At 45.2% G+C, this 15,618-nt stretch overlaps 1 protein-coding gene across 1 annotated transcript; it reads left to right on the top strand.

Annotated features, from left to right (window-relative positions):
- The first annotated feature begins 3,750 nt into the window (after positions 1-3,750).
- Positions 3,751-13,628, top strand: PSMG1 (proteasome assembly chaperone 1). Its single transcript, XM_033154225.1, has 7 exons — positions 3,751-3,971; positions 5,484-5,581; positions 6,495-6,646; positions 7,515-7,577; positions 9,264-9,462; positions 10,848-10,984; positions 12,908-13,628. Exons 1-7 carry the CDS (start codon positions 3,826-3,828, stop codon positions 12,977-12,979), a joined length of 867 nt encoding a protein of 288 aa, XP_033010116.1. The 5' UTR covers positions 3,751-3,825; the 3' UTR covers positions 12,980-13,628.
- Positions 13,629-15,618: the final 1,990 nt, after the last annotated feature.

Consider the following 15,618-nt stretch of genomic DNA (forward strand, 5'->3'; position numbering starts at 1 on the left):
TCTCTTTGTGGCTGGATCATTATTGTTCCTGTACATGTTCTGCTGCTCACATTGCTTGTGTATTAAGGTGGGAGTTTTCAAAGCAAGCAGGTATATACTGCAGGATATAATGCATATGATCTCCGTTAAGAGGTGGTGGCATCACTGTATGCACTAAAATTTAAGTTGTAATTACAGCTTATTTTTATTTGGGAAATTTAACAGACATTTTTGTAAGTGGCTGTTGCTCTGTTCCATATACTGTACACTTGAAAAGCAATTGGCTTTGAGTGACAGTCTGGTTGTTTCATGTTAATGTTTCTGGCAGATAGACGGTTTAACTAATGAGGTGTCAGATAATGCATGTTTCTTTTCTTTTCTAGCTTGGTGAGGCATGTATCAGGAAGTTTGTCATTATCTGGCCTTCCAATGAATTACTGCTATTTTTACACACTATTGGCATACTGAGGTGAAAACCACTAGCAGCACAATCCTAACCATGGCTACTTAAAAGTCCAATTAAATTCAATTGGCCTTACTCCCCAATACGTCTTCATAGCATTGGGGAATCTGTGGGAATAGCTGGATGACTATGCAAGTCGGGTCCCTTGAGAATATATTTTCTGAAAACCTACTGCAAGTGTATGGAAACTGATGATGCTGTTAGACACAAAACTCCCATGAACCCCAACCAGCATGGCCAATTTTCAGGGATGATGGGAGTTGTAGTTCAGCGATACCTGGAGGGCCACAGGTTCCCAAGCTGTTTTACTGCGTCATAGCTCTCACGCAGGTGGCGCTGTGGGTTAAACCACAGAGCCTAGGGCGGGGGTCTGCAACCTGCGGCTCTGGAGCCGCATGCGGCTCTTTTACACCTTTGCCGTGGCTCCGGGGCTCCGGGGCGGATACGCCTGTCCACTTCTCCAGCTGGCCAGCGGCAGCGGCCGCCCTCCAGCTGGCCGGCGGCCCGCCCTCCGGAGGCTGAGGGCGCTGCTGCTGTGCTGCTCTGCTCATGCGTCGTGCCTCGTTTCTGCCAGCGCAGGTGCAGCAGCAGACAGCAGCAGTTTCCTTCTGGAGGTGTGGCTGCTGCTGCTGGTGTGGAGCTGCTGCTGGCTGCTGCATCGAGGCGACGACGAGGTAGGCAGCTGCGGGCTGGGCCAGGGGCGGCGGGTGGTGGGCGAGGGTGAGGGGGGAAGCTCTCTTTTTAAAAATGGTCGAGGAAGCAGCGCCTGTTTCCCTGCCGCTGCCTCCTTCGCTCCTGGTTCCGCTCGCAGCCTCAGACCGCGCTCTCGCGGGCGCGCGTCTCTCTCCGCCCTGGAGCAAGGCCGGGACTTGCCCTTGCCCGGGACCCGCGTCTCAGGAGCCAATGGGTGCATGTGTCGCGAGGGGGCTTGGAGGCTCCTAGGAGCCCGAGCACGCACAGCAGGGACGTGGCTGCTTAAAAAGGCTGCATGGAGAAAAAGGCAGTTGTGCGTTCTTTCGCAGCAGTGCCGAGCGGAGCCGCCGCCGGACCTCACCAGGCAAGGTTAGTCGCGTCGCCCCCGCCTTCCAGGGTGCCAAGCTGGGCTCGCTGGGCAGAAACCACCGTCGAGCTCTCTGCCTGCCGCGGGCGGGGGGCTTTGCAACCCCCCAATGAGTCCCTTGGGGTGGGGGACTGGGACTGGGGAGGGGGAGTCCTCTGCCGCTGCTTCCTCAGGTGTGTTGCTTAGGCTGCCGGGCGGAGTTGGCCGCCTATGCCGCGCCCTCCGGCTGTGGCCTCTCCAAAGTGGCCTCTCCAAACGCGCAGCGCAAAGAGCGGCGCCTTGGCTTTGCCCCGGTTTGGTTGGGCAGCCTGTGGCTGGAGGAGATCCGGGGGATTCCTCTTCGGCGGCTGAAAGAGGGGATTGTTCTCCCGCGCTTTCTTTTCTCCCAGTTCTAGGTCACTTGACCCACAATAGCACTTCTTTAGTCTCCTTGCCACACGCGCTCTGGCAACTTTTCCGCACGCGCTCTGGCAACTTCCCCCTCCCCCTCTCATTTCCTTCCCCCCTCCCCCTCCGATGCTGCTCTCCAACCACCTACCTGCTTGTCACGAGTTTCGACCCCCCCCCCCCACTCCTTGGAAGGGTTTCATTATTGGAGCTGAGCTTGTCCCCTGCTGAGGTAAATGACTTATTGCTCTGCTTCGACCGGGGTGGGCTGGTAAAGAAAACCAAATCTGCGTAACTTATGCAGAGGCAGAATTTACTAGGTGGGGGAGAAGCCCCTGTTGTGACTTCCAGGTGTTTGGAAGCACGGACAGCCCACCAAAAAGAGAACTTGTGAAAATGCTTCCTTCGCGAGGGCAAGGAGTAATAGGGGTGGAGATGGGCTGAAAGTCCAAAGGAAATGATTTCTTGAAGGGGGAGGATGTACTACGGGAGGCAGAATAAAGGGCTGGTTCTCACAGAGACATGGGTAGGAGAATGACGCCCCAAAAGTTTGCAGTTTTTCCTCTGTCCTGAGTGTGTGTTAGGGGAGCCTTGACAAAGCACCTGTTGGTGTGGAAGAGAGGAGTCCTAACTTGGATCTGTGTTCATGTGCAAAATCTATCGCCATTGTCATTAAGGGGGCAGGGAACTCCCCTAAAAAGGTTTGAACACTATGAACTACTACAGCCACCTGTATGCAAGTCAGCACAAACATCACAGGCTTCTCTGGTGCAATTCTGTGCTTTATTTAGCAAGAGAGGAGGTTGGAAGAGGTGAGCATAGCCTCTGGTCTGGAATATTAAGGGTAAAAGACACTAAGATTATTGTAAAAGCCAGCAGTCTTCAATTAGACATGGGACAAACATTTAACACAAGTGTGCAGTTGAGGACTCACTTTTTTTAAAAAAAACAACAAATCAAATATTTGTATGCTGTTGCAACCCACCTTGGATCAGGCTGTGACCTGGTAGTGGTCCCCAGGGTTGATAAAAATGAATGATAAAAAAAATTAAAAATCAAAAATATTGGATTTTTTTATTTAAATCAGATTTTTTTATTTAAATCGGATTTTTTAAATTTAAATCGGATTTTTAAAAAATAAAATGCAGTGTTATATTTGTTTTAAATGTCGCAATGGTTTTGCGGCTCCCAGTTTCTTTCTTTTTTCTTCAGAAACGGGTCCAAGTGTCTCTTTTTGTCTTAAAGGTTGCAGACCCCTGGCCTAGGGCTTGCTGATCAGAAGGTTGGCGGTTCGAATCCCCATGACGGGGTGAGCTCCCGTTGCTCGGTCCCAGCTCCTGCCCACCTAGCAGTTCGGAAGCACGGCCAAATGCAAATAGATAAATAGGTACCGCTACAACGGAAAGGTAAACGGCGTTTCCGTGTGCTGCTCTGGTTCGCCAGAAGCGGCTTTGTCATGCTGGCCACATGACCCGGAAGCCGTCTGCGGACAAACGCCGGCTCCCTCAGCCTATAGAGTGAGATGAGCACCGCAACCCCAAAGTCATCCGCGACTGGACATAACAGTCAGGGGTCCCTTTACCTTTAAGCTTTTTACAAGATCTGCAAAAATCAAACCACTTACCTACTTTGTGTCACCTAAAAAAATTAAAAATTAAAAAAAATCTATACTGCTGCTGCTGCCGGGTAAGGAGGGGCTTCGCTCGCAGGCTTCACGGGAGAGGGGCGGGGCCCTCCCTGCCGAACCCGACGGGCCTCCGCCCCAAAGAAACGGGCTCCTCCACGGAGGCGACCAGAGCGAGCACACGGCCCGGGCCGCCCGCCCTTCCTTCCTTGCCGGTCGCTGTGACCCGGAAGGGCTCCCGGCGCGTGTCGCGGCAGGCAGGCAGGCAGGCTGAGCGAGGCGGCCGCTCTTACTTGGGCTGCCCGGGGGGAGATGATGGCCACGTTCTTCGGCGAGGTGGTGGCGCCTCCGTCCCGCGCTGGCGGCGACGACGACGACGACGAGGAGGCGGCGGCAACCCTGGAGCGCGAGGAGACGCCGGAAGATCGCGAGATTCGCCAGCAGCTGGAGAAGAAAAGGTGGCGTCCGGGGCGGGCGGGAGGCAGAGGAGGTGCTTGGAAACGAGGCATGAGGAGGAATGGGAAAGGCTCCGGCAGAGTCGGGGCTCTCAGCCCCTGCGGTGTGTGGGGGGGGGGACAAAAAAAACCCAAAAAAAACATTCTGGTCCCTTGCAACCCGTGACGTAACAACGGGGGCACTTCTGGGCATGTGAAAAGTGCCTTCCCGCCGCAGCGAAATCATTGCAGCTTTCCCTTAGGCAGGTGGGCGCGACCCTTCAGCCGGAGGCGGGAACCAAACCTCAGCTGAAGGGGTCGTGTGGTAACCTAGCCTAGAATGGTTGTCAGTGACGTTAGAGTTAATTTAACTTGATATGTACATTTGTTTATATCCCTTCTTTCGTTCTAGTCTAGTGGCGTACCGGGGATGGACTGCCATCTAGGCACTGGCCAGGCCCAGATGTGTGTAGTTTCTACAAGGGGAGGGGGGCTATGCCATGTGTCTTCAGAATGTGTTGTGTGGTTCCCAGTGCAGTAGGTGTGAACACCTGTTGCCATCGCCCTTCCCCTTTCGGGGGAGTGATGCAAATCTACTTGTGCCAACCTGTTGTTTTGGGGGCCGTTGCTCTGTGACAGATGTGGATAACCTTTGGCCCTCCAGGTGTGGCTGAACTGTAGCTTCCATCAGACACAGCCAGGGAGTTGTAGTTGAGCAACATCTGGATTGCCAAAAAGGTTCCCCCACACCTGCCCTCTGAAGTAAGGTTACCAGATTTTTTTTCAATGAATCCAGGTACACTTATCAACTTCCTACTAAATAGATGGATTTTGTCAGGGGACTGATTTGTAAATCTGGGCACTGTCCCCAGGAAACGGGGACGTCTGGTAACCTTACTCTAAAGACAGTGATGCCCAGCAGAAGTGTGGGAGAAATGACAGTTCCTGGCTTGGGTTTTGGGGGGAGATTTGTGCTGGTTACTCCTTACAAAGAGGCAGCGTACAGATGCTCCTTTGTTTTACTTTTCACCCGGCAGGAGGTAAAACAGTCTGGGGAATGAGTTAGTTTCAGTAGAATAGGACAGTATGTGAAGAAAGATATATATAGAGGCCCTTCTTCCCCTCTATCCTCTTTTTCTGCATTGTGTAGCAAACCCCCCCCCCCAAAAAAACCATGGAACTTCCTGTGGTGTTTTTCATCTTCTCTCTTGCACAAATGGGTTGGGAATCCTTTTATAGGCTGTTGGCCTACTAATTGCTCTCTAGGGATGAGTGGAGAACTAAGATTGTAATCCCAACCCCAGTTACCTGAGATTTGAAACCCATTGAATTTTGTGGGACTTCTGAATAGACATGGTTAGGATGGCAGCCTAAGCCTCTTGATCAGTGATAGTACTGTGAACACCCAGTGTCCTATATTTAACCTGTCTCGATTGTCCAAGTAACACTTTGCTGGAATGGTGCCGCTTCTTATCCATCTTCTTGCTCAGGGTATGCTTAACCTTATTCTGTTTTTTGTTTCATTTCTATATTCAGGGAAGTTCACATCATCTGGAATTCAACATCTACTGCATCTAACAACGAGCAGTTTCCTTGCTCAAAGTTCGTATTGGCTGTAGGCCATAATGCAGTAGGTAAGCAATCTGTATGTTTTCTTCATTTCAGTGTTTAACTACCTGTAAGCAGGGCATGATACGGGACGGGGGTGGCGCTGTGGTCTAAACCACAGAGCCTAGGGCTTGCCAATGAGAATGTCGGCGGTTCGAATCCCCTCGACGGGGTGAGCTCCCGTTGCTCGGTCCCAGCTCCTGCCAACCTAGCAGTTCGAAAGCATGAAGTGCAAGTAGATAAATAGGTACCACTCTGGCGGGAAGGTAAACAGCTCTGATTCGCCAGAAGCGGCTTAGTCATGCTGGCCATATGACCCGGAAGCTGTCTGCGGACAAATGCCGGCTCCCTTGGCCTATAGAGCAAGATGAGCACTGCAACCCCAGAGTCGTCCGCAACTGGACCTCAAGGTCAGGGGTCCCTTTACCTTTAAGCAGGGCATGATAGAGATGTTTAAGATTATGCATCTGCTATTATCTTTTGTAACAGTAGCACTTCCATGTAGTTGAATGTAGGAAGATTCAGGATAGACAAAATTAAGTACTTCCCTCAGCACATACTTACACTATTGAATTTGCTCCCACAGGATGTGGTGATGACCACTACCTCGGATGGGTTCAAAGGGGGATTAGACAAATTATCACTTTTTGATGTGTAGAAAATAGTGTGCAACCTTATAATTTGTTAGGTATTTTGTAGCTGGGTTTAGTAGGCGTGTTTACCTTAATCCCCTCCCCTCCAGTTGAATTCTGTGGAAACCAAAAAATATTGTTTATCTTATTTTCTTTGTATTTCTGTGTATATGCACTAAATAATCTACAGGGCAGCTGCCTACATAAACTGAGTAGCATCACTCCACTTCTACATAGCAATGGTGGTTATGAACAATGTGCAGAACTTAAGAGTGCTATAAGAAATAAATCTCATTTCTGCTTGCAGCATTCTTGTCTTCCTTTGTTTTGAATTCTGGAGGCTGGGAAGTTGTTGGATCTGTCAAATTGTGGAATGAGTGGTGCAGAACATCAAATACGACCAAAGTCCTTCCAACAGATTCCTTCTGTTTGTTCTATCGGTTGATTTCAGACCCCACAGTAAGTAAGATAGAGAGTTGCCCCCAACATAGCATTAAGCACCCTGTCAGTACAAGGATTTTGTCTTAGGCTGCTGTACTTTCCATCTTCTCTGCTACCACATGGCCTCTAAATCTGCCCCAGGGGTTCTCCCAACCCTCCAGAGCAGATTTAGGGAGTCCCATTGCACAAGTGGAAATCCTTGCACTGACATAATGCATTCTTTGGATGCCTCCTGGAGCTTATGGAATCAGGCTTGAGTTTGTTACCTGATGGTATCTTTGTATTTAACTGATGTGGTTTGGTGCCAGAGATGGCAAAGTTAGACTGTCCAGCCCTGCACTAGTGTTTGCATTGAATCTTCTTGCCTATCCTTGTGTTTAAGAATTAGAACACCAACAGTCTGCTTTCATGCCAGTACTTTTGGACAGTCATGTGCTTTCATATTAGCTACATAGTATGCATGACTTTAGATGTGGCCTTTAGTGCTGTGTAAGTAATGAGAGATTGTGATATGGTATTCCTTGTTACAAACACATGCAGTTCTTTTAAACTGACTCAGCCTAGATTTGCATGCAAACCATGTGCTCCACCACCATTCAGTTACAGCCTCTTCCTGTTGTCCTATTGTCAGTGAGGAAAGAGCCTTACAGTAACAATTGTTGTCTGTGGGCGTGTCCATTGTAGGATTAGACAAGATCAAGTGTGATGTGCAGCACAATCCTATGCACATTTATTTCCCAAGTTCCACTTTCTTCAGTGGAGCCCCCTGGAAAGTGCCTGTGAGATTACAGCTTTCGGTTATCATAATTACTTTTCATGCTATATATACATTAACATAGTTCTGTTTAAAATTCATGAAGCATTTATGACTGTTCGGTCATTTCAGGTTTTATTGTGCCAGTGCAATTGTTACGTGGCAGAGGACCAGCAGTTTCAGTGGCTTGAAAAGGTAAGAAGTGGAAGAAATTGGGATACAAAGCAGTGTTAGAAACTGAGATATAAAAGCTAGGTGCTAAGTGGCACCGTAATCCTAGGTTATGGGCACAACAATGGAATGTCTAGACACACTTTTTTATAACAAGAATACAAAGCTGAAAATGAATGAACTGCAGCTAAAATATTATGTTTATTTTTCACATGGTCTTAATATTCTTAAGAGGGTCTCTTCTCCAGTCTTCAGAGAGTAGCTGGAAGTGGGGAGGCAGAAAAATGTCCTCCTTTCCTTCCACTCTGCAGTTTTAATCTGAAATCTTAGGCGCAGTACTGTGCCCAGAGCTCAGAAACCACATGTGCTAATGAAATTCCCTGTCACAAAATTCACCTAGAACAATGAGAGTTTCAAACCCTGATACAAAGTGCAAGGGTGAAAGAGTCCCCTTGTTTTGTGAGTCCATACTGTGGATAAGAGAAGTAATGGATCTAAATTCTAAGACTCCGGGCTGCAGTCTTATACATACTTATCTAGGAATAAGTCTCACTGAATTCCTTAGGACGTATTTCAGAGTAAACTTATATAGGATTGCACTGTAAATAAATGTATTGCTGATTTGTTCACTGGTCACTGTATATCTGTTTTACTGGGTAAAACATTGACATTATGTATCAAGGGCCAAACAGTACAGAATAATTGTTTACCAGGCAGCATCCTAAAAGGAAAATTGGTTGGAATTGTCATTCAGCTTTGCCTGTCATTGTTATCATTAGTGATATTGCACCTTTTCTTCAAGGGTCTCAAGGTGACATATATAGTTCTCTCCGCCCTCATTTTAACCCCTCAACAACCTTGTGAGAGGGGTTGGGCTAAGAGATAGTGACAGGCCTAAGGCCACCCAGTGAACTTTGTGGCTGAGTGGGAATTTGAATCCTGGTCTCCCAAGTCCTAGTCTGACACTTATTGCTACACCACACTGGCTTGATTTGTTACCTGCAACTGTGTTGAATCCAGCCTGTTACAAACAGAAATCCTCTGCGTCATCTTCTGAATGGAGGAGGATATTGCCTATAAAAGCTGATAACCTCCTTTTCAGCACACTTGCTCAGAGGCTTTTTGGCACTTTGACATCAGTGCAATGGCATCCATTCCTCGAAAAATAATATATGATGTTGCATAGGACATCTGCAAACTGACATTGCCCCTTAGACTGTACAAGATAGTGTAGATCATGGTGCTGTGGCATTTCTCCAATCTGGGATTCAGTTATGGGCTGAAGGCCTACGGATGTGTGAATTACAGGGACTGAATGTACTGATGAAGTCATTTAAATTGCAGAGAAAGCAGCTGCAGATTCATTGTGTCTCTCAGGTGCCACAGCACTCATGCTGCTACAGACACTAATACAGTAGAACAATCCTTTACAAATCTACTCAGAAATAAGCCCTCTTGATTTCAGTGAGGCTTACTCGGCGGGAGGGGGTGTAAGACTGCGGCCCAAAGATTGATTGACCAGCAGTGGTATGAGTGCCATGTTGCCATTGCTGCTTCCCATATTTGCTTTAAGGGTTGATATCATGGGGAAGAACCACTATAGTGCTGGAGGCTCCTGTGTAACACTGCTGGTATGTGTGAATTGGCTCCAGCACCGCTATTCATCTGGAATTTGTCACACTTAAATCGGGATTTACATTTTCATCCTAGGTTTTTGGATGCATGCAGAAGACGGATTTGCAAGTGCTTGTTCTTTCAACGTGCTCTGTTACGGAATATAAAACAACAGAATCAACTCTAACACTTCCTTCTCCTTTTCTGAAAGCATTAAAGACAAGCACGTTCAAAGATAAAGTCTGTTGTTCATTACTAGAACAGCCAAATATTGCACGGGACCTCCCTGCTGCAGGTATTTAACAATGCAAAACCGTGGGTTGAATAAATGTCTATAGTGGTACCTCAGCTATAAAATGTCCTGCTCAAGGAGGGATGTACCTGGCACTAACTTTGCTGTCTTTTAGGCACCAAGCAAAAACCCCCTTTGATGCTTCCAGGCATTTAAAATACATTTTTACCATTTTCATTTTTTCAAAAAAAAAAAAGCCTCTCATACTATTAATGGTGCACTTTGTAAGCTGGTTCTTTTTATCAAACCATTGATTAAAGGTGGTTTGTATATAGTCCTGGAATAAATAAGTATAATATCGTGGCTGCTTTTTATCTGGTCTTGAATGACTGGTGGATGTTTTCTCAGTGGGAGCTAATTGTTAAGAAAGAGCTGGAGAATTTTCCTTTAGTGTTTTGCATGGGAAAGCCATAACTGGAAGGTGATCCATGCATGTACAAGCACAAGCCCTAGCAGAGGAGAGGGGTGTGCTGTGAATCAACAAAAGCAATTTATTTGGGGGGGGCGGGGGGGGAGAGAGCAACAGGTCAAGAGTGAATTGCACTTTTGCTGGAAGGTTGAAGACACTTAGTAGGGTGGCAAGTGCCTCTCTTTGGGGATCTAATGTGGAGCAATTAATTTGCTGCCTGGCAGGAATGTGTGCTGTTTGCCTCCACTTTTTTGGGTTTTTAAAAAAGAAAATGTACAAATATTACAAAAATGCCAGAAATATTCAGAATTTTCTCCTCCGAAGGGAGCTTACAGCAGCTAGTGTTGCCCTTGTAATTTTTCACTGTTGAGGGAAGTGTGGAGCATGTAACAAGAAGTTGGCTGGAATTCCATTCAGACTGATGATGGGTACCAACAAAATTGTTCTCCTCAATATCGTAAGATATTCTGCTGCTACAGCAAGTGGCAGTAGTGGCACCAGCCTGGCTTCATAAAATGCGTTTTATTGGCAAAGCAACAGCTTTACACCATCTACCCAGGCAGGTATGCTGGAAGAAATGATTTGCTTAATAGACTACAGGGATGCTGCAATTGCATTGTGCATTGCAAATCCTGCATGGAGCACAAAGCTGGGCTTGATGACCTCTGTGGTCCCTTACAACACTGGTTCTGTCACAGTGCCTTGAACATTGCATTAAGGCTATGGAACCCAGACCTAGAGTATTGCTTGGCCTTATTTTTCTCATGACATGCTCCCAGAAAAAAAGTTGTTAACATGTGTGATTCGTTATAGGTTTCTTACAATATGCTTGCAGAAAACAGTAAGGTGTTGTTGTTTTTTAATGTATGATTCATTTTGATCAACTGAGCATGTTGCTGATTTATTACCACTGCAAAAACAGGTTACTAGTCTCTTTCTCTCTCTCTCTCTCCCCTCATACCTCCTGAATTGTGCCAAGTTCTCAGTTACTGTCAAGTGTGGCAGATCCCTGCAGTGCTTTATCAGTGTTACACTGATATCATCAAACTGGATTTGGTAACAATTGAAGCTTTCGAGCCCTTGCTATCTTCCAGAATCCTGAAGGGTTTGGTGAAGGTAAGGTTTAATTATTAAGCCTATATGTGGCCTTATTTCAGCTTGCCTGTCTGTAGACTGGTCACCATAACAGCTGCTGTGAAGGGACCTAAGAGAAAGCCCCTGGATCAGACCAAAGGCCCATCTAAAACAGCTGTTCTCACAGTAGCCAATCAGGTGCCTACAGGAAGGCAGCAAGCAGGACCCAACTTCAACAGCACTCTCCAGAAACTAGTATTCAGAGGCGTAAGGACACTTGGCTTAAATGTTTATTTATGTAAAGTATTTCTTGGCAATTACAATAATTAAGGATTCAATTCCCAGAAGGGCCACTTTGTTGTATTTGTGTGTGCAAGCCCTGAAGCCTTCCAGCAACATTGTATTGCTTTTGAGTCATTTCCATGGTACTGAAGTTTCTGCCTCTGGGCGTTAGGAAAGGAGCTGTGAATGCAGATTAGGGATTACTGTGTGTCAGGGGTTTCCCTTGTTGAGTGCTTAAAACATTTGCTTAGCTGCTTGTTTGACTTTGTGAGATGCTCTCTTTGGCTTTGATTCACAGCTGGTTGGGATATAAATTGGTTTACATTGAGATATTATTGTTATTTTTTACTTTAATTGGGCTTTCTCCTCTCATGATTGAACCTAGGCAACAATCAAGGGTTTATGTTGGAAATCCATATTTAGGTCATGTTTGAAAACTACCTACACTTTGTAATTCAAAGGATAAAAGCTTGTCACTGGACTTTCTTCCATAGGCCACATAACAGAATAATTTAGAGTTAACCACACCTGCCAGCAAATGTCTATTTTTACACCAGTTTCAACTGCTGCTGCTTCTGAAGAATCCTGGGAACTGTAGTTTGGTAAGCAGACTGCAAATTCTCTGGTTTGAGTTTTCTAGCCCACTTGCACAACTATGGTTTTCAGGCTTCCCCAGGACAGAGGGAATGACTGTTAACCAGTTAGTGTCTCTGGTATAGAAATGCCATTGGAACTGTTGTAAACAAAAATCTGCCCTTTTTCCCTTATGGGGTACACAAGAGTCCTTTGTAGGTTCTCCATCGGTGGGAGAAAATAACAGAGGCCAACCAGAGAATATTGAGAAGCAAAGCAGCCAGTAAGCCTGATCTTTGTTAAAGCTGTTGCAACAGGTTGCTTCCCTCACACACAGGAGAGCAGGGGAGGACCTAAAACAATGATATTGAATTATTGGTTCCTCAAACTAGGCTCAATAAGTGGATGAGGCTAGCAACCGTCAATCTGAAATGAAAGACGTCCATATGGTACCAAGCGGTCCACACCTTGAGCTTGTGCTGATGAACACACAGCAGAACAAGGGTTCCTCCCACCCACCTGCTCAGTGACTGGAGATGTTTCACAAGTACTTCTCCATTGCCTGCATAGGATTTTCACAACGCTAAAGTGGAAGGGAAATTAACTGGAGGAATACTGCTACAATACAGTGCACAATTAAGCACACTTAAATTCCTGCTGCTTACAGGAGATATAAGAAGGGAGAGTGCTATTGAGATTATGTCATGCTTGTAAGATTTCTGCAGGCATCTGGTTGGCCACTGTGAGAACAGAATACTGGACTAGGTAGGTCTTTGGTCTAATCCTGCAGGACTTTTTCTTACGTTCTTTAATGATCCACTGTGTGCTCAGCTAAATATTTTTGTTCATTCTTACCTGCCTTTGATAAATTAATTAGTTACAAAAGTGCGAAGCAGGACCAGCTGGTTTGCAAGTTGCAGTCCATAGCAAGAACTGGATATGGCTGTCCTGGAACAGAATATGGATGTTGCATTTCATATGTAGCATACAGAGGGTTGTGTGTGTTCGTTTTGAAAAGTTGAGTGGCCGAGAATAAGGAAATATGATAGGCAGTTATTAATGCATTCTTGTCTTTACTGGATTTTTTTTTTTCTATTTTCTTTTACCCAGGACATTTCAAGATGCACAGAAATATTGAGAAAGGTGGTGACAACAAATGAAATTGATAACATCTACACTTAAAATGGAGAATTATCTCGGATACTTTCAAACTCCAGTATTTTGTCAACTGCAGCTACTTTTCCTGGGAGCATTTGGGTCTTGTAGTTGTTCCTTTAGAAGTGGAATGTGTTATCTTTTTCTGCCATATGCTGACTGTTGTGAAGGGGGTGGGGTGTTATCAGCTGAAATGAATTAAAAGGTGACATTTTTATTTTTCACAAACTCCAGCCATTTATTTTTTATTTTTGCCATGAGCCAAGGCAACTCCTTACATTCTTCCACCAGTAATCAATTCTATATTTTAATGCAGCAAAATAATTGTAGTGGATGTGGCAAAGCCTCTGTCTGTAATTGACTGAGTTGGCCTCCTACAACAGAAGCAGGGCAGGCAGCAAAGCCTGTGGATGCTATTAGTCGAAGTGCTTATGTACTAGAGATAGGCAAGGCAGGCAAAATAGTCTAATAAGATGGAAGGGCATAGGAAGCAAGCACCTGATGACTGAGAAGGCAGGAGGCTAAGGAAGGCTTAGGAGAAGAGGGTGGGACTTTCAAGAGAAAGTGGCCCAGAGGAATTTATTTATGGGGGAGGAAAAGAAGTAAAATGGTGAGAATGGACAGGTAGGTAGAGTGGCCACTTACATTTTCTCTTTTTTGGCAGTGTTTGTCACCACATAAAGAGACACAGATTTGCATAAGATAATTTACATGTGTAGATTCAGAAACAGTTGCTATCATTTCAATAGAAAAAAAGGATCCGTCCCACAATAGCAAGGAAGATTGACCTATGCATTTATTCAGTTTGTTTTCTATTCTTCCTTTTTGTGTTATATATCTTTATAAACTGGACTTCGATCAAACGGCCATTCAAAATAGAGATCTCCTTCCGACTGAAGCTTTTCCTTTGTAAAGAAGTACCTATGTCGATACTATAGCTAGGACACCAGCTCAGGGACAGGAATTGCAAAGTGTTGAATAGCTAATGTTGCTTGAACAACTTTACCTTGTTACTTAATAGCCAGTTAAGTTTTTCAGTTACATTTCTTTCAAATAATAAAACCTTCTTATACTAAGAAAATTGTCCTATGAAGCTTGTTTTGCCCTTTTGAAATTCTGCAGTTTCCTGCCTTAGGTGGTGGCTGTAAAGAGAACATAGGTGTCCATAAGCAGCACAAAGTATGGAATCTGGAGCTGTCGACTCAACAAGGCTGCAGAGAAGACTGAGAAAGCAATGTCGTCACTGCCACTCTTTCTCTCTACTCATGTTCTTGGTCACTTACAGTTATACCGGTATCATCTCCTTCCTTTCAAGGAAGCTGCTAAGGATAAAGCATTCTGGGCAGTCAAACAGGTTGGTCTTGCTCACTCAGGGATTCCCCCCTGGGTTTACTGCCTCTGCCCTGAGGCTCAGGAAGCAAAGTCGGAGAATCTGGGTGTGGCTTGGGTGTGGTCAGATGGCCTATGAAGGGATCTAGGTGAGACAACCATGTCGAGGCACTTTAGGACCACCTTGAGACTGCCAGGACTGCTGAGGTTCTCCCTAGGGTCCCACCCTGCCTCTTCAGAGGAGGCCTTTCCAAGGTCTGCAGTGGACAGGATCCCAAAAAGATGTGACTTGCCTTTCAAATAAAGACTGTGAGCCTGCCATGAACCTGTTAGACTGGGAACATTTTTCTGCACCTTGTCTTGAACCTTATGGAGGGGGGCCAGTGAATGTTCTACATTAGTAATTATGGATGGAATTCAATGTTTTAAGACAATTGTTCCATTGGTGCTCATCTGATGGAACCACCTCCTCTCCTCCCTGCACACTGTTCTGGGGATTCTCTCAACACACACACCCAGGCCAATTGGGGCCAGGGGCATGTACAGGGGGAGGAGAGATGGGAAAGCACTGTCATGCTGCTATTCTTAATCTTTTTTTTATAATCTTTTTATTCAAAATTTTCAAACATACATTATATTTACAATTCTTTATATATTGAACATTCTATATTCTGACCTCTCAAGGCCCGGACTTCCCTCAAGCCTTCCTTCTGGTTTTCACAATATTATTTCTTTGTTTTTATATTTATTCCATATATTATTGCTTTAATATTCATAATTAAAATAATCACTGTTATTTCATCATACAATAATATTTATTTTTTACTACAAAGCTTCCTGTAATCCTACTAACATATTCAATTGTGTATATTTCATCAAATAATTAACAAAAATTTTCCAATCTTCAATAAATTTGTTCTCTAACTCTCCCTGTCATTTTGTCTAACTCCGCATAATCCAACATTTTCAAAATCCATTCCTCTTTCGTTGGCAGTGTATCCTGTTTCCATTTTTGTGCTATTCTTAATCTTATTTATTAAGTTAATTTACTACTCATCATAAGACCATGAGACAATTTACAACCTACAATACAAAGGTCAATAAATACAGGTATGATGTACAAAATCAAGTCAGGTTTTTAAGATTGTAAGCCTGTGGGTAGAGACTAGCTTGTTTTGATTGTATGTAAGCTACTCTGGGGGCTCTAAGCAAGCAAACAAAACTCGTATTTTCCTTTCAGAGATTTTAACAACTGGGACACAACTCACCCACCTAGAAATATACTCTGCCTCTTCTGTCCTCCACTCTCCCCCATGCCCGGTTTTTTTTCCTGGTGC

This window comes from Lacerta agilis, chromosome 1, assembly GCF_009819535.1.
Source record: "Lacerta agilis isolate rLacAgi1 chromosome 1, rLacAgi1.pri, whole genome shotgun sequence".
Taxonomy (NCBI): Eukaryota; Metazoa; Chordata; class Lepidosauria; order Squamata; family Lacertidae; genus Lacerta; species Lacerta agilis.